The sequence below is a fragment of the Bicyclus anynana genome, chromosome 11 (genome assembly GCF_947172395.1).
Source record: "Bicyclus anynana chromosome 11, ilBicAnyn1.1, whole genome shotgun sequence".
NCBI classification, from domain to species: Eukaryota; Metazoa; Arthropoda; class Insecta; order Lepidoptera; family Nymphalidae; genus Bicyclus; species Bicyclus anynana.
In genome coordinates this window covers 7,022,318-7,040,647 of record NC_069093.1, presented here as the reverse complement: position 1 = coordinate 7,040,647, position 18,330 = coordinate 7,022,318, and the positions used below count along the sequence as shown (strand labels likewise).

The 18,330-nt window shown below is 35.7% G+C and overlaps 1 protein-coding gene across 2 annotated transcripts in view; it reads left to right on the top strand.

Annotated features, from left to right (window-relative positions):
- Positions 1 to 17,200, top strand: part of LOC112049678 (putative inorganic phosphate cotransporter) — a 38,864-nt gene extending 21,664 nt beyond the window's left edge. Inside the window, exons 2-10 of one of the 2 annotated variants that reach the window (XM_024087670.2) lie at positions 1,010 to 1,089; positions 2,768 to 2,964; positions 4,789 to 5,025; positions 5,572 to 5,781; positions 6,234 to 6,401; positions 7,104 to 7,320; positions 8,950 to 9,071; positions 10,016 to 10,132; positions 14,841 to 17,200. In XM_024087670.2, coding sequence (XP_023943438.1) covers positions 1,056 to 1,089; positions 2,768 to 2,964; positions 4,789 to 5,025; positions 5,572 to 5,781; positions 6,234 to 6,401; positions 7,104 to 7,320; positions 8,950 to 9,071; positions 10,016 to 10,132; positions 14,841 to 15,059 — 1,521 coding nt within the window. In that variant the 5' untranslated portion in view covers positions 1,010 to 1,055 and the 3' untranslated portion in view covers positions 15,060 to 17,200. The remainder of the gene's footprint in view (positions 1 to 1,009; positions 1,090 to 2,767; positions 2,965 to 4,788; positions 5,026 to 5,571; positions 5,782 to 6,233; positions 6,402 to 7,103; positions 7,321 to 8,949; positions 9,072 to 10,015; positions 10,133 to 14,840) is intronic. The other variant, XM_024087672.2, reaches the window with a different exon arrangement.
- The last annotated feature ends 1,130 nt before the right edge of the window (positions 17,201 to 18,330 follow it).

The following is an 18,330-nucleotide window of genomic DNA, read 5'->3' as shown; positions in this document are numbered from 1 at the left end:
AAAAATATTGAAAAATCGTTGCGGTCTCTGTGACCGCACGTATGTGGTTATAGGTTAATCTATTATTTAATTAAGTATGAGTAGATATTAGGAAATAATATCAGCGTATTTTTAATAATTTATTATATTTATGAAACCGTAGCATTACATTGTTATTTACAAAAGTATAATTTCTCTGTCGGAAAATACCTGAAAATTATACAATAAATATGGAAAACTTATCGACTTTTATTTATTTTTAACTGAGTAATGAGCTCATAAGCGTTATTTTTGGGAGCCACTTCGACGATTATACAACTGCTTTAAAATATTTGTATAGTTAGTTATGTGATTAAGAAATTACAACACTAATGATACTGAAATCTGTCATTTGGATATATAAGAAATTCTTGACCTGTTAACTCACATTATCATTTTAATAAAGACACGTTACAGTTCTTATCTTACGTTGAAGTTATAGAGACATATAGATAAGAAATCTCTTTTAACTCAACCTAGATCAAAATCTCTGTTGTCGATAGGTCGATAGGTATCTTCTTCAACAATTGTGAGATCTTTAATATCTGCACAGCTATACACGGCTGTGTATCAGACGAGTTTGGTCAAGTACCGGATATTGGTATTGCGTTTTATGGTCTATACTAAAGGTCTATAAGACGCTCGCGACTTCGTCCGCGTGAAACACTACCACTACCCTATCCTATGTCTGTCTCCTGGTTCTAAGCTACTTTTCCACATATTTTCAGCCAAATCTGTTCAGCCGTTTTCGAGTTATAAATAGTGTAACTAAATCGACTTTCTTTTAAATATATGTAAGATGTATGAAACTCCATAAGACAAAAATTATTAAAAATTAAAAATTCGTTCATTTCAAGGTTCTAAGATCAAGAAAAGTTTACTTTTCTAATAAAACTGCTGTGTGATATAATATTATGCAGACCTAAATACCTAATTATAAACTTAGCATTACAGAAATAGAGTTAATCTATTCTTAATTGTATAATTCCAGATCAGACGTTACACTTGGCGGTATATTATACATTGTATACGTTGCAATGATACCAGAATGGCGACGGAGAATATCAAAATGTAAGTTATCAAATTATCTACCTAAGGAACTAATTTAACCCTTAGCCACCACTCTACATATTAATTTATTAAACATCTGCGTGCGGTCTCAGAGACCACTGGTAGATTTAGGATCTACTTAAAATTATCTAAAAATTAATTACAAATCTCCGTATGAGTTAAAATTTTTAATAACCTTCGACATTTTCAATGCAATTCTAGAAATAATGTACTAAATAGCACGTGAATGAAACGGCATTGCCAGAAATTTTGTGATTTTGACCGATTTTAATGAACTCACAGTTTTGTAATATACCTAAGTACTGTACATATAAATTCTCTTTAATTTCTCTTTTCACTTCCCATATCTTGTAACTAAAATATGTACCACAAATAAAAAGTATCTAACAAAAATAAATATTAAGGTTATTGTATTAAATTAATGTAGAGTTAATGAAAAATAAGATATTGGTGCGATTGGACAAGAGTTTCCAATAATATAACTCAATAAAAAACATTTTATATCATCTTAAATTTCTTTAAGTACCTTGTGCAGTTAGGTATATTTAAATCAGACACTGATATATTGATAGTCTCCCTTTTTAATAAGATCTAAAGTGCCGAGGTGGTGTCACTTGGACCTAATATAAAGTTTTCCTTGGGTCACGAAGTTTAACTTGAAGGTCAAGTTGCGGTAGAATATATATCATTGCACGCTACATTATCTTAATTTTATCTTCGTGTTTGCCTAATATTAAAAACCAGGGAAAAAACCGCGCTCGTAATTAAATAAAAACATAGTGAATTAATTTCAGTTTTATACTAATGAATTACAGGAAAATGTAATGCAGATCTTAGTATTTAAAATTCATTCTTCTATTGTAATCTGAAGCCTCAATAGCTAAACGGTTGGAGCGGTCGGACTCATCACGGAGGGTTGATGGTTCGATCCTATTCGGCCACTTTGGTCTATTGTCGTGCCCACTCCTAATACAGTCTTTCCCGACTAGTTGGAGGGGAAGGGGAATATTTGTCATATTTAAAAGGTATGACAAATATTCTTTAAAATAAATAATTGAAAAAAAAAATCTATGAAAATTTATGTAATATTAGTTTTGTTTGTATTATGTTCAGCTGAACCTGCAAACGTACTGCCAGATATTTTTTTTCATACAGTGTAGGAGAGTTAAGAGAACTTCACGAGAATAGAAAACGATAAGTTAACGCTTTTACATCATAAATACGCGTTTACAACCTATTCTCATACCTACTTAATAATTAACATAAAAAAGTCATTAAAATCGGTCCCATTTTGGTAGAGTGCGAACATTTTTGTATATAGCCGAAGCTTTAACAGAAAATATTCAGACAGAGCACTTTGGAATAGCAAGATCCGATAAAAGACGTTTTTTAAACGCAAAAGAAAAAAAACGGGGTTTGGTTCTATTTTCAAAAAATATAACTTGGCAACTTCGTTCGTAACATTCCCGATGGTCCGCGCGGGCTGGGAGGCGTGTAGCGATGAATGAAAACTCAAGACTGATGCACCTTACTTCCGCGCACGCACGATTTGCGACGAACGAACTTGCCAGACTATAGTTGTAAACATAAAATATATGTAACGTGTTTATAATGATGTTATTACTCTTGTTGCTGTGTGTTAGTACATAATAAATATTGAAACGTTTTCTGTGCTCAGTGTTCCTAATTCCTCAGCGGTATGTCCTCGGTATCATGGGACTGCTGGCTGTATGCAACGCGTATACCATGAGGGTGTGCCTCAATCTGGCCGTCACACAGATGGTGAACAACACGAAGAGCGAGTTGGAGAAGTTTGACCCTGACGCATGCCCTGATGAGAGCCAAATACTCAATGGAACAGTTGCGCTGAAGCCTGTAAGTAATTTTTTTTTGACGTGACAACGTCATGTTGTTCGATGCACACTCGAAAAAAATCGGTTGTCTGTAAAGTCGGTTTACTGACGATAGTTGATCTAGATTGATCTAGAGAGAGAGTGAAATTAAAGAGTGAAATTCTGTACATAAAATATAATTTCAAAATAACTATCAGGGGATATAACTCTGATTAGATTTTAAGCGTAGAATGCATAAAATGTTAATTATAATTATTATCTATAGTCTGCTAAATTCGTTGATATGCGGGCGACGGTCGGAAAGACTGCACGGGTGTGAAATCGTGCGTGTGGGTAAGTGACGTGCAACAGTCGTGGGGTTTTCATTCATCGCTACACGCCCCTCACCCCGCGCGCAACACCGGGAGTGTTACGAACGAAGTTGCCAAGCTATACCTATACTTTTGAAAAACACCTTAGTAAAGTCCTTTTCATGAAAGAAGTCGCTCATTGTCATTTGGTAATGGCTATCTTATTGTCATTTATGTAAGGCGTTGTCAATTTTAGTTCAGGTTTTAGCCGCGGGACTTCTTTCATGAAAAGGACTCTACCAAATGCGGTAATGGCCTCAATTACACTTGATAATGAAGCCTGTCATGTACAGCGACAGATCGTTAAGAGACCACTTCTAAACTACTACAGAATCTATGTAGGAACCCTTATAAACACTTGAAGATGTTTGGTTTTGACGTAAAGGAGGCGTTTTATAACAGAGTACCTTGAGATAGTTTATAGAAAGCAAAATCATCTAGAGTCGTGATAGCCCAGTGGTTATAACCTCTGCCTCCGAATCCGGAGGGCGTGGGTCAGGATACGGTACGGGGCATGAATAGGGACTTTTCGATTGTGTGCATTTAAAAGAAATTAAATATCACGTGTCTCAAACCTCCCCCTGGTGACGCCGCTGAGGTCCCCTAAGGAGCCTATGGCCATAACGCAATCAGAAAAAAAGTGTCTCAAACAGTGAAGGAAACATCGTTAGGAAATATCTGCATACCAGAGAATTTTCTAGATTCTCCATGTGGTGGATTATTGGCCTAAACCCTCTCATTCTGAGAAGAGACTCGAGCCTAACCAGTGAGCCGAATGTGGGTTGATATTGATGACGAAATGACTCATCACACTTCTGCAAGGCAGGCTAGCGGCATTAGGGTCATAATTTTATTTTGTAACGATTAATAATGACTACTAGATGTTATTGATAATTAATAAGACCCATGGCTTAACGGCTTCCCAACCCAACCCTGAGAATTTCTCGGAAGACAGAGAAGCTTAAAATTTTATAGCCTGAACAACTCGAAATCGATAAGAATAAGCAATTTTAATAGGGTCGGTAATGTGCGCTATACTGAATAGTGCCATAAGACTTTTTGCCAGTATCATTGTTCATTAATAGCTCTAAGTGCCGCCGCACACGGGCCACACGCGACAGCCACAAACGCCGCTACAAGAAGCAAGAAGAGGCTACAAAAGTAGCTGAAGCGCGCGACACTTGTGGCCGGTGATCGACACTTGTGGTCGATGGCTGCTACTTTTTTAACCCATACATGCAATATAAAAATCGCGCGAGTGGCGTGTGGGACGGCGTTTTGTGGCTGGCGCGGGCCACAAGAAGCGAGTAGCGCCGATTGTAGCATGTGGCGGCTACCGGCGTCAGCAGTGTGCGTCGAGTTCATATAAAATGTATGAAAACTACAGAAAATATGGCAGTAGCGGCGTTTTGTGGATGTAGCCAATGGTCCGTGTGCGGGAGCTCTAAGATTTAATTTAAGTGGCAGACCCAAAAACTTTTAATCCTCTGTTACAGCATGCAATATTTGACTGGTCCGAATCAACTCAAGGTCTCATTCTAAGTGGGTTTTACTATGGATACGCTATTACTCACGTCCCTGGAGGATACTTGGCGGAAAAGTACGGCGGGAAATGGACCTTGGGTATTGGTCTTCTGAGTACCGCTATATTCACTTTAATGACTCCAGTGGTTGTAAAAGCTGGAGGGGCAACATGGCTGTTCATTCTGCGTATCTTACAAGGAATGGGAGAGGTAAGAATATACAAATTTTAGATAGAAATATAGGAATAGGAATAGGAATAGTAGTTTATTTTACTAACCCTATACTAATAAACCCAAAGCCTTACATATCGCATAATGTTAGGCATGTTCATTATTTCAGTTTTTTATGAATCAATTGATTACATTTTTTTTAATTAGACATAGAGCAGAATAAATATTAGACACCGTTGTATAAATACTAAGCCTATATTCTCTGCAAGTAAAATTGTGTCTTTAAATCTTTTTGTTACCTGTGTGTCTAGTTGCAGTTTGATACTGTGACGATCGCGTAAACGTAAACGCGAATTTCTTAGGAATTAAAACAGCGCCATCTAGTAGCACTAATGCACTACTGCACAACTGTTTCAATTCCATATAAATTCGCGTTTACGTTTACGCGATCGTCACAGTATGAAAACATTGAAAACTCCCACTAGGTACTCTGTTTATTTCTGTTCTCCTGAATCTACGAAATACAGATCAGTCAGTATTCTCTATTATACATCTTAAATAATGCACCTTTGCACCTCTTTGCAGGGTCCAACAATGCCAGCATTGATGATAGTACTGGCTCGATGGGTGCCACCACATGAAAGATCACGGCAAGGAGCGGTTGTGTTCGGCGGTGCACAAATTGGCAATATCTTCGGTTCATTCATGTCCGGCGTCTTAATGGCTGGAGGTGGAGACTGGGCCAACGTCTTCTACTTCTTTGGCTGTTTTGGAATCTTGTGGTTCATATTTTGGGTAAGTTTTACCTTTATTACCATTTATACAAACTAGGTTTTTCCTTATATAGTGTTATCCGGTTTGTTTATCAACTCGAGATTACCTGTTTGCTAGTTTTTGCATAAACTACCTATTTACTCGCAGTTGCCACATGACTTAACTCGGACAAGGTTGGCCAAGTTAGAGCAGTTTTTATAAATAAAGACTATCTACAATCTGCATCATTTGTTCAAACTTATGTTTGGCCAATTTGGTCAAATTTTATTGGTATATTGTCTCTTGTGTGGATAAGTAATTTAGATTAAGAATAAATTACTAGCGGCAGTCCGTAACTAATTTCGCATAAAAAATCAGGGTTATAACCTATCTTTATTTATTTTTTTTCCAAATTGGTAGTTGCGGCGCTTAGGGGTAACAATTATGTACACATTTATATGAACACCTTTATAATATTAGTGTGATTTTCACAGAGCATATTCTGCTACAGTACCCCAAATACTCATCCGTTCATATCAGACGAAGAACTCAAGTATCTGAATGAGACAGTCACAAGTGCAGACATGACAAGTGTCAGGGACCCTGTGCCTTGGAAGGCCATCGTGAGATCTGTACCTGTTTGGGCCCTTCTGTTTGCTGCTGTAAGTTTAACATTTTAAATAAGGGCCGGTTGGACTACGTCTGATAAGTTTCGGATAGTCAAAACGAAAGTTTTGTCACTTTCTTACTATATGTCAAGTGACAAAGACAAAACTTCTGAAAAAGCTATCTGACACTTATCAGAAGTTGGTGAAACCAGTTCTGACTATTATACATTTGAACGGAGAGCCTGTAGCCAGATATACCTAAGTTTAGGAACGCTCAATCTTTGTTAGTCCATACTCCTACCATAGGTAAGAACGGTAGCCAATTCTGGAGTTTGAACCGTTATAAGTTTGGAAGGGAGCAAGTTTCCTGGGTCGACATCCTCAATTGTCCAAATATAAAACGTATTAGTCGTATTTTTATTCATTTTTAGAGGATATCATTACAAAATGCATGTCTCCAGTCGCCAGACCGTTAGCTTTGGGGCAACCTTACGCTAGAGACCTTTAAATATCTCTTTCAAATAATCCCTTACAATTAAAATTTCAATCAATTTAATCTTTAAGATCACGAATTGTCTGTATTTTTTTCTTTTTATCATTTTCAGTATTCAAAGGATAAAAAGTTTCTTCTTCTTTTTCTTAATGATTGAAATACACAACTTCATTTTGTTTTATAATAGTTTCTATTATGACTTTGGAACTATTTAAAATTTTCATTCAAGACATTTTTGATTCTATGAATGAATCTATTTTCAGGTTGGCCACGACTGGGGTTACTATACAATGGTGACAGATCTTCCGAAGTACATGACAGACGTCCTCAAGTTCAACATTGCGACTACAGGAACATTGACGGCAATTCCCTACCTCGCTATGTGGATAAGCGCCTTCTTCTTCGGTTGGGTCTGTGATATTTGCGTCAAGCGCAATTGGCACTCCATCAGAACTGGAAGAATTATTCACACAACTATAGGTATAGTATGATTTATCTATCTGTAGCTTCTGATATCTGCAGTAAAACAAATATTTTTTTTTGTTAATCGTTGATTATGTTTTTACGGTCCATCACAAAGTTTTGCCCAGTACTGACGACGCTGGGCATGCGGGTTGGTCAGCGCAGAGGTATATTACTCTCGGACGTGTCACATAGTTCGAAGAGCCGATGGACGTTGGGGCTCTAAGCTAGAAAGCGCAGTGTTGGTCGACCCCCCAGGTGGATTTACGACATCAAGCAGAGATTCGCTGGATGCAGGCGGCTCAGGATGGTGATGTTTTGAAAGTCAACGCCTACAAAAGGCTTGTCCTGCAGTGGACGTCCAACGGCTGATATGTTAATAATAATAGATTTGCTGATTAATTTTCAATTACTACCAGGACCAATACGAATGAAACTTTGTTTATATTTTTCCGTGAATGAAAAAGTTAGGAAAAAGAGCATTTGTGTACGAATCGATTATTAGTAGTAGTAGTCGAGTAGATACATAGAGTATTGAAGACTGTAATAGAATTTTTTTACATCTAATTTGGAAACCTGAATTGATATAATAAATAACAGAATGGAAATAAATTTAGAGGATAATAAATAACGCGTAATAGTGTAGTAAACGTTTAAATGAGCAGAAATAATTATATTACATAACATGAAGTAATAAAGTCTAGTTGATACATTGTTATTTTTATTTAAGTTGTCTAATGCGCAGGTTTTTAGCAAATTTATTACGTGATTTTAATTTTTCACGGAACATTAACCCCATTACAGTTACGAAATTAATTTAAACGTTTTTAAAAATCCATTTTGAATTGTATACTACGTATTTTTAGTACAAAAATAGTATCTTCAAACCAAAAAATTATCATTCATCGTCAAAAATATCATCGTAATTTATAATTTTTACTTGATTGTTAAAAGTTTTTTGCTAGAAGATGCTCGATAAATTTTGGCTTACATTAAAGTCCACTGATTTAAAATATTTGTTAAATTGTAATCACACAATTAGTATAAGATTAAACACTATTGAGTTTGTTAATTATTGTCAAAGATTACTCTACACTTCTGATTTGTATATAACTACGTACATATCATCTAATTTAAGATCTGCTTCCTTCATTATTTCAGGTAATTTTGTTTCAAATACAATTTTAATAATCATAATAATATACTAAACTACTCGTCGTCATCAACCCATATTCGGCTCACTGCTGAGCTCGAGTCTCTTCTCAGAATTAGAGGGGTTAGGCCAATAGTCCACCATGCTGGCCCAATGCGGATTGGCAGACTTCACACACGCAGAGAATTAAGATAATGCTCTGGTATGCAGGTTTCCTCACGATGTTTTTCCTTCACCGATTGAAACACGTGATATCTAATTTCTTAAAATGCACACAACTGAAAAGTTGGTGGTGCATGCCCGCAACCGGATTCGAACCCACACCCTCCGGAATCGGAGGCAGAGGTGATATCCACTGGGCTATCACGGCTTATACTGGGCTATCACGGCTTATATAAACTACTCGCACTATTTATATCGTAAATCTTGCATAAACACTTTCTTCTTTGAAATATTTGACTCTAGCATTAACACGATGTCACTTATCTTTGCAGCTGCAACTGGGCCGGCCATTTGTATCATATTGGCCTCATATGCAGGCTGCGATCGTTTCGCAGCTGTCGGCTACTTTATCGCATCAATGGCCTTAATGGGAGGATTCTATAGCGGCATGAAGGTATGACTCAGCTTTTTTTTGATTTAATGTTTAAATTTTCATTCGTAGTCTTTGGATTATAGGCTTAACGCAGTCTTTATATCTTAGTAGCTACATGGTAATTCCTATGAAGTAAGACTCTTTGGTAATTGATACACTAATCCTCATGAAGAGGAAAGATTTCTATTTTTGTACGTTTACGAAAAATTTCAAATCCGATTTGAAAAAATATTATCCCCGTATTCCCACGGGATCGGCAATTATGCGAGTTAAATTACAAATTATAGTTTTTCTGATACATTTTCTGAAACCTTGATATTGTCACTGACCATATTTTGTGTCTATTGAAGCAACAATGAACATCGGATGCAATGCATTCAGAAGACTCAAATAGTCTAGCTAGAAACTAGCTCGTAACAATAACCCGTCTCCCTTAACCTTGGGTATAAATAGTCAAGCGTCTGTAACTTGGCGTACTACACTTGTATGCCTTGTATTACCAGTGTTACCATTCAGACAAAAAATTAAGTGGGCAGCACAATGATTTTCTTTTATATTTTTTGACGATTGCAGACGGCTGTATCATTTCCATCTTATTAAAATCAGTAAGAGTTAATTTTTTTATTTTGCATCATGTTTAAAAGGTTTTGCCATTTTTATTTTGTTTTCAGTGATCAGAGCTTAGTTTAGCTATTTTTCTAACATTACTCTCTCTCTACGTTTTAATATATCTCAGACTCGACCTGAGAGAGCTTTTTCTAACATTACTCTCTCTCTACGTTTTAATATTTCTCAGACTCGACCTGCGAGAGCTTCTTCTAATATTACTCTCTCTCTACATTTTAATATCCCGCAGACTCGACCTGGGAGAGCTTCTGTTCTCATTTGAACCCCCAGCAAAGTTACTGTGGTAGCTATAGAAAAATGACGATCGTTAGCATTAAAAAAAAAATGTTATATTTCAGGTAAACGCTCTGGACTTAGCACCAAACTACGCCGGTTCTTTGACGGCGATGATAAACGGAACGTCAACCATATCGGGAATAATCACTCCTTATCTAATTGGATTATTGACACCTGATGTAAGTACTAGCGGCTTCTGTTGATCTATTGATTAGAAATGAGTCGATAGCTTTCATTATTATTGATTGCTGGATACTACCTATCTAGTTTACAAAGTAATACAAGTGTAAACTGCATGTTCTACTAATAATAATCTCGTGCAAAACCAGTACGAGTATGTTGTAGATTTAAATGGTAAAACGTAATTAATGGCCTCCGTGGCGCAGTGGTATGCGCGGTGGATTTACAAAACGGAGGTCCTGGGTTCGATTCCCGGCTGGGCTTTTCTTAATTTGTCCAGGTCTGGCTGGTGGGAGGCTTCGGCCGTGGCTAGTTACCACCCTACCGGCAAAGACGCACCGCCAAGCGATTTAGCGTAGAAACCGAAAGGGGTGTGGTTTTCATCCTCCTCCTAACAAGTTAGCCCGCTTCCATCTTAGACTGCATCATCACTTACCATCGGGTGAGATTGTAGTCAAGTTCTAACTTGAAAAGAATAAAAATAAAAAAAACCTAATTATTCAAATTTCTTTAGTCTGCATTTTGCTTTTACAATTGTCTTATTAGAATGTACAATTACCTAAAATATTTACAAATATTAGGTAATTATTATTCAATAAAAAAATAAAAAAAACACCTATTGAAACTAATACATAACAGCCAAACAAAACCTGATATAAAAAAAAGAAGAAGACCTACTTGAGGGTATCGCAAGTAATTTAAGAAAATTATCATATAAATATTACATACATTATATTAAATACCTAGCAGTACTGTTTCGTTGGTCCATAGCCTATGAGGCTTCGGAGTTTCTGGATTTGAGTCTTAGGTCGGGCTATGAAGTACTGAGCTTTTATTTCTTTGGCCTGAAATGGGAAGTCGGTGGTGTTACATAAAACCACTAAGGAGACATTAAGACGTCTATTCCAGTCATTATTATCAATATAATATATGTGATCGCTAAATGTTAAAATTTTATCATCGCAACCCACATTTGAGAAGTGTGGGTCTAAACTCCAATCCCTTTTGCTATAAGGAGGGAGGCGTGGTCCTGTAGTGAGCTATTAAAGAAGACTGACAATAATTGAGAGCCGTGATAGCCCAGTGGATATGACCTCTGCTTCTGATTCTGGAGGGTGTGGGTTCGAATCCAGTCCGGGCATGCACCTCCAACTTTTCAATTGTGTGTATTTTAAGAAATTAAATATCACGTGTCTCAAACGGTGAAGGAAAAATATCGTGAGGGAATCTGCACAATTTTCTTAATTTTCTGCGTGTGTTAAGTCTGCCAATCCGCATTGGGCCAACGTGGTGGACTATTGGCCTAACCCCTCTCATTCTGAGAGGAGACTCGAGCTCAGCAGTAAGCCGAATATGGATTTATAATGATGATAATAATTTTATTATAACATTAATCAATTGACTAAGAGTAATAGAAAACCGTTTTTCTCGTACTTATAACTGTAAGTACCTACTTGAAGAGATACAATAAGAAAATAATATAGTAACTTTCCATAATAGCAGCACGTAATACGGAAGCAGGCTTTGACGCTATAATACGCTTACCGATATTGATATTTCCAAGTCGATGTCAGTTGCAGGATGTTATCAACTTTGTTCACTTCTCAGCTAATATCTTTCAGTTTAGTTTCGTTGGGAACACAGATAATGGGAGGGATGAGATGTTTGTGTTGAAGTTCTCTATGCGAAATTCGAAATAGTTTGCCAAAGTCGTAACTCGTAATAACTTGCTTTAGGAAACGAGATTCTTGAGGATAGTAATTCAATTTCAGTAGTTTCAAGAGAATTTTGTCTGCCTTTCAGTGAATGGTTAGATGTTGAGTGAGATAATTAATTGTTCTCTTTATACGAAGCTTTATAGCTTTAATAGCTAATACGAAGACAAAGGCTCGATTCCTTGGGTTTGATTCCCGCCTTTGTTGTCTCCTTCCTCTTTAAATTAAGACTGAAGGTCTACTTCAGTCTTAATTTAAAGAGGAAAAAGGAATATAGTTCAAATTAAGAAATAAAACATGCCAAAAATATATTTTCCAAAATGAATAAAGTTTTAATAGTAGAAACGATAAGTTAATAATAATAAATAATAATAAAAGCCTTTATTCGCTGACCTTTTACATTTTGACTTATAATTAATACAATTTTCTAAATTTAACTAAAAATAAAATAAAATATAATTTTAGCAACCACTTTGTAGGTCAGGTTGTCCTGCGACATAGGCCTCCCCCGCTTTTTTCCACTCATCTCTGTCTTGAGCTAACCTCCTCCATCCTTTTGGTAAATCATCCTCCCATCTTTTGATTTGACGTCCTTGACGTCTTTTTCCGTTTCGAGGATACCACTCCATTACATCCTTTGTCCATTTTCCTCTATCTGTCCTTATTATATGACCTGCCCAATTCCATTTCAGTTTTCTTATTTTCTGTAGTACATCGCTCACCTTTGTCCTTTTCCTTATTTTTGAAGCTGTCCAACGGTCCCGTAGTTTTATATTCAACATGCTTCTTTCCATACTGCGTTGGCAGACAAGGAGCTTTTTGTTGTTTTTGTACGTAGCAGGCCAGGTTTGACATCCATAGGTCAGGCATGGGAGGATGCATACGTTGTACAGTCTGCTTTTTATCGATATTGGTATTGTTTCATTTTTGACAATTTCCTTAAGGGACCAGTACCGCTTCCAAGTGTTGCTTATTCTTCTGTTTATTTCTTTGGAGTCTTGATCTTTAGTAGATATTATTTGCCCCAAATATATATATTCATCTACATATTCTATAATTTCCTGTCCTATTTCAATATTTTCTCTTGAAGCATTCGTCATTACTTTTGTCTTCGATGGATTCATGGATAAACCGGCTTTACTGCTTTCGTAATCTAATTGTTGTATCATGGTTTGTAGTAAGTCTGGTCTTTCAGCAAATATAACGATGTCGTCAGCAAATCTTAGGTGACTTAGCTTTACTCCGTTAATGTTAATTCCGGAATCCCTCCAGTTTAAATTTCTGAATATATCTTCTAACACTGCTGTGAAAAGTTTAGGTGAGAGAGGGTCACCTTGTCTGACGCCTCTCTGAATATCAAATTCCTCACCTTGTTGTTCAAGCTGGACCGTTGCTTTAGTATTTCTGTATATCTCCTTTATGATTTTTATATATTTACTTTCTACACCTTGGTTTTCCAGTGTTTTCCAGATATACTTATGACTTAGTGAGTCAAAAGCCTTATTATAGTCGACGAATGCCATATAATACTGTTGTCCATATTCATTGAGTTTTTCAATTATTTGTTTCACGACATGTATGTGATCTATGGTAGAATAATCGGCGCGAAATCCAGCTTGTTCTCTGGGTTGGTTTTCTTCCAATTTCTTTGTTATCCGCTCGAGTATTATTTTAGAGAACACTTTGTAAATATTGGACATTAGAGATATGGGTCTGTAATTGTTTATGTCATTTTTGTCACCTTTTTTGTGTATTAAAACAATAGTAGATTTAGTCCATTGAATTGGTATTTGCTCGGTAGCCACTATTTCATTAAATAAATGTGTCATATATTTGGATATTGCGGTTAGAGATTCCTTTAGAATTTCGTTTGAAATCTTATCGTCTCCAGGCGCTTTTCCACATTTTTGCGTTGTTATGCCTTTTTTAACTTCTGACTCTAGTATGCAGGGTATTTGTTCTTCATGTGCATCCTTCTCTAACTCTGATGATCTTGTTTCGCTTGTTTCCGAATAACGATAAGTTAGTTAAGAGATAAATTTTCCGACAGACAATTATTTCATGGATGACTTGATTTATACGACCATAGATAATAACTTTATAGTTAAGGCCCTTTACAGTGGCTTGTTCCACTAATTAGAAAACATTTAACAGTCATTTAATCTATAGTTAAGCAATTAACATTATTTGGGTTTATTGAAATAAATAAATCGTGATTCATAGGCAATCTTTAAATAACGTCTTAACAAAGGTGAAATAACAGAGCACAACTGGACACGTGTATTCTCATGATGTAAAAAATATAAAACCATTATAAACCAACCAACCAAAATATGAGAATTTGAAGCCTTGCAATCTACTAGCCACTACTTCTAAAGCCACCTGTTATGGTAGGAGAATCATCATCATCATATCAGCCGATGGACGTCCACTGCAGGACAGGCCTTTTGTAGAGACTTCCAAATATCACGATCCTGGGCCGCCTGCATCCAGCGAATCCCTGCGACTCGCTTGATGTCGTCAGTCCGCCTGGTGGGGTCGATTAATTAGATGTTATTGTTAACTAAGACCAAGAATAGGTGTCTGAAGTCTGCCAATCCACTGGGCCAGCGCGGTGGGCTATTAGCCTAACTCCTCTCATTCTGAAAGGAGACTCGTGGACAGTGTGCCGAATATAGGTTGATGATTCATAAACTGTTTTGACGTGACAACGTCTTATAATTCGATGAAGCCAAATGCAAACTCGAAAAAAGATGACGTCATGCGTCGTTCCCTCGCTCTAGGTTTGCCAACTTTTTTACAAGAAATAAAGTATATCTCGCTATAAGGTTGCCAACTTTTTTTACAAGAAATGAAATATATTCTGTATTTTAAATACGTAATTGAAATTTTCTTTTGAAAAACGCAACCATTCGATCAGTATTTTCTGACGTTGTCAAGTTCAACTATCGTCAGTAAACCGTATTTACAGACAACCGATTTTTTTTTGCAGTCAACACTCGTTCAATGGCGGGTGGCGTTTTGGGTGTGTTTCGCTGTACTGGTCGGCACCAACGTGATCTACTGCATCTGGGCTGATGGTAAACAGCAGTGGTGGGACGACGTCCGCCAGTACGGATATCCAACTGGCTGGAAACATGGACCACTCAAAATGGCCGACTCGGACACGGAGAAGAATAAGAAGAAAGAAGCCGAAGGCACTGCTCTTTAGTAAAACAAACGACACAGAACTCTACAATATCTATTGTTCTGTGTAAACTGCAATAATAATAATTTAATGATAATTTATTTATATGACTTTAAGTAAGCTGTCTTTTGGTGCCATTTTGTGATATTAATAATTCATGGTGCGTTATTCTAGATTAAAAAACGGAAATATCTAAAAAAATTAAACAAACTGCAACTGATTACTTACAAAGGAGATCGGCCATTTTTCATGCATTTTTGGACCCAAATTTGATAAATTAACCATTAAGTGTCACAGAATAAATAATATTATCAGTTTTTGATTGACAGTTGCACAATCAAGATTTTTTTTAAATCTTTATTTTTAGCAGCTGAGTCCATTTTGGACTATGCCGCTCCGTAAGGACGCCTTTCTATTTGTACAATCTTATAATTTAATCTAAATTTAATTAATTTCCTTAATGCCTTCTCTGATATGGGCAATACATTAGATAAAATATTAACAACAACAATTCTAATTATTTTGGGTGATTTATTATAAAATAAATGACTTTTTGTCAATTATTTTTTTCTTTAATGTGTTAGGCCCAAAATTTCGGTCTCCTTTGTTATTTATGTAAAAAAGAAAATCTATTAGTAGCTTCAATAATTTAAGGCCGGTCGCTTACACTCGTTTTACAAACACGGAAAACGGATTGGGAAAAACGAATACGGAAAACGAGTGTATACGGCTGGCCTTAACATTAATTAGTATTTAATCATAAATTATGAACATTTCAGTTTTTAATTGTTATTAGACAATTTTTAATTAATTGAGTTCGTATTACTAAAATTACCTGTGATTGTTCAGTATGTGACTGTTAAATCATGTATATGACTACAATAGATATACCTAGTGTACAGTTAATTATAGTTCTAATAGATTAAGTTATTAAAAATAATCAGTAAGTGTTTAGAGTAAAAAGGCCCTTTTTATTTAATTAGGCTGTAATTACATTGATTGTAATTATTATAAGTAAACTAGCGGATGCCCGCGACTTCGTCCGCGTGAAACTCGATGTAAACTTTTAACTACCCCTACCCTACCCCTACCCTACCCCTACTCTACAAACTGAACTGTACAAACAAAATGTACGAATTGTTGATGCTTGCACATACCATCCAGTTTTTGACCAGAATAAAAAAAAGTTACAAGACAAAAATTAAGACGCAATATTCTAGCAACTAGTTTCTTAATAAACCTTTTGACAAGACCTGTAGGGATGCTGGTGCAATATGTGTTTAAATAAGTAAATCTGGAACAAAAATCATACATCTTGCACAATAAAATTTGAATATTTTATACTTAAATCGTAAATTAAAAGTAAACAGCTTCAAACACGTATGCTACGTATACCTTTAAAAAAGAAGTACTGATGAAAAAATGCTTGAAAGCAAGATTAGATTTTTTTTGAGTCGGAATTTTTGATTTTTCTATAAATTATATCATTTTTAAATTCTTTTATTTCTTCAGAAAGTTATTTATTGTACCAATTTACTATCCAAATACCATTTTTTGTAAAAAAGAGAAAGACCATACAGAAATTAGCGTATAATATTATAATCATCACAGAATCAAAGGAAGATCATAGTAAACAAAAATGAAGCTTAATCGTTTTAATTGTCACTTTAAGTAACGAAGTGATATTTCGGTACTGATATTATGTATAATATAAGTACATACTCGTAGGTATTATTCAAGTCAAATGAAAGTTACCACCCGTGCTACAGACGTTCAGTTTTAATTGAACAGTTGAACTGTCCAGTTAAATCTGCGTGTCATCAGTTTTAACTGTACAGTTTTTTTAATGGTTTTAATTGAAATTTCAATAAAACTGTACAGTCAAAACTGAAGGTTTGTAGCCCGATACAAAATATTGAGGTTGTTAAGAGTATATCATAGTTATTTTTAACTAGTTATTACATAAGTATATTTTGTTTATTTTAATCACTGATGCAATGTACAAAGCAATAGTAACCAAATACTTAAGTAAAATATTATTTACAACAAAAAACTACTACGTTGACATCTTATGAGTTTATGACATAATATTGAAAGTTATTGATTTAGTTTGTATTGTGATAGAACATTTCCTATTCTGATTTAATAAAAATGTACGTAAGTGATTTTTTTGTTTGTTTATATATTTCAGCTTCTTAGATAGTTCCTTATTAACTTTTCTACCTACGAAAATCTTTAAATTTGATTAAATAAATATCAAAATCAGTAATCAATCATAACATCAAGATAGTAGTCGTAAGTTATTTTTTTAGCGATTATTTTTCCCATGCTTTAATATCTGTCTAATACAATTTTCGATGAATTACAACTTCTTGTACAAAGTTATCAAATTCGATACTTTGATTTTTTGGCTGATTCCTATGCGGGCTACAGCCTGCACTTTTAACAATATAGTTAAAAGTGCAGGCTAACTCAGTTTTGCCTAACTGTACAGTTCTTACTAGTGATATTGATTGAAATTCAAATAAAAGTAAACTGTACAGCTAAAACTGATCTTTAAAGATTTTCAACTTTGGCTGGTGTAACGGTGTATTAATTTTATAATTATTATGACTACATGTTTCCCCTTACTTTTTAATTAATCATTTAATATTGTAGGTATCGTTTTTACTAGGAGTTGGGTAAAAAAGTACCCATAAATCATCGAATTTCGCGGAAAAAATTGAGCATTCGCTATTATCATTTATTTAATTTTAGTTAGTTACTTTAGTTAATTGTAGTTATAATATTCGCCTGTGGTTTTACAAGAGCAAAAGACACGCGATCATAAATCAAGTGACTTAATAACCCTCGACGTGACGGGTCGAACAACTTGACAACGAACTCTTTCTCTATTAGTTATCAACGGCAACATTATATGTATTTTAAGACCATTTTATATAACTATTTAACTACATAACTATCAAACCGTTGAGCATGCGATCATGGTGATTTTATACTGTTTCTTTGTACTCTCAAGTACAGTTGAGTTTGGGGCTGCCAACATTCGAAGCCTGGCTAGAAAGAAAGAGCGGCAGTGTTAGCTTTCGCTTGACGCAAAGACTCACCGGGCATGGCTGTTTCGGAGAGTACCTATATCGGATCGGCCGCGAAACGCTGCCCCGGTGCTACCACTGTGACGAGAGCCGGGATACGGCTCAAAATACTCTAGAGGATTGTCCGGCCTGGAATCCGGAACGTCAAGTCCTGATGAGCTGCGTTGGAAGGGACCTCTCTCCACCAGTTCTGATAGCGG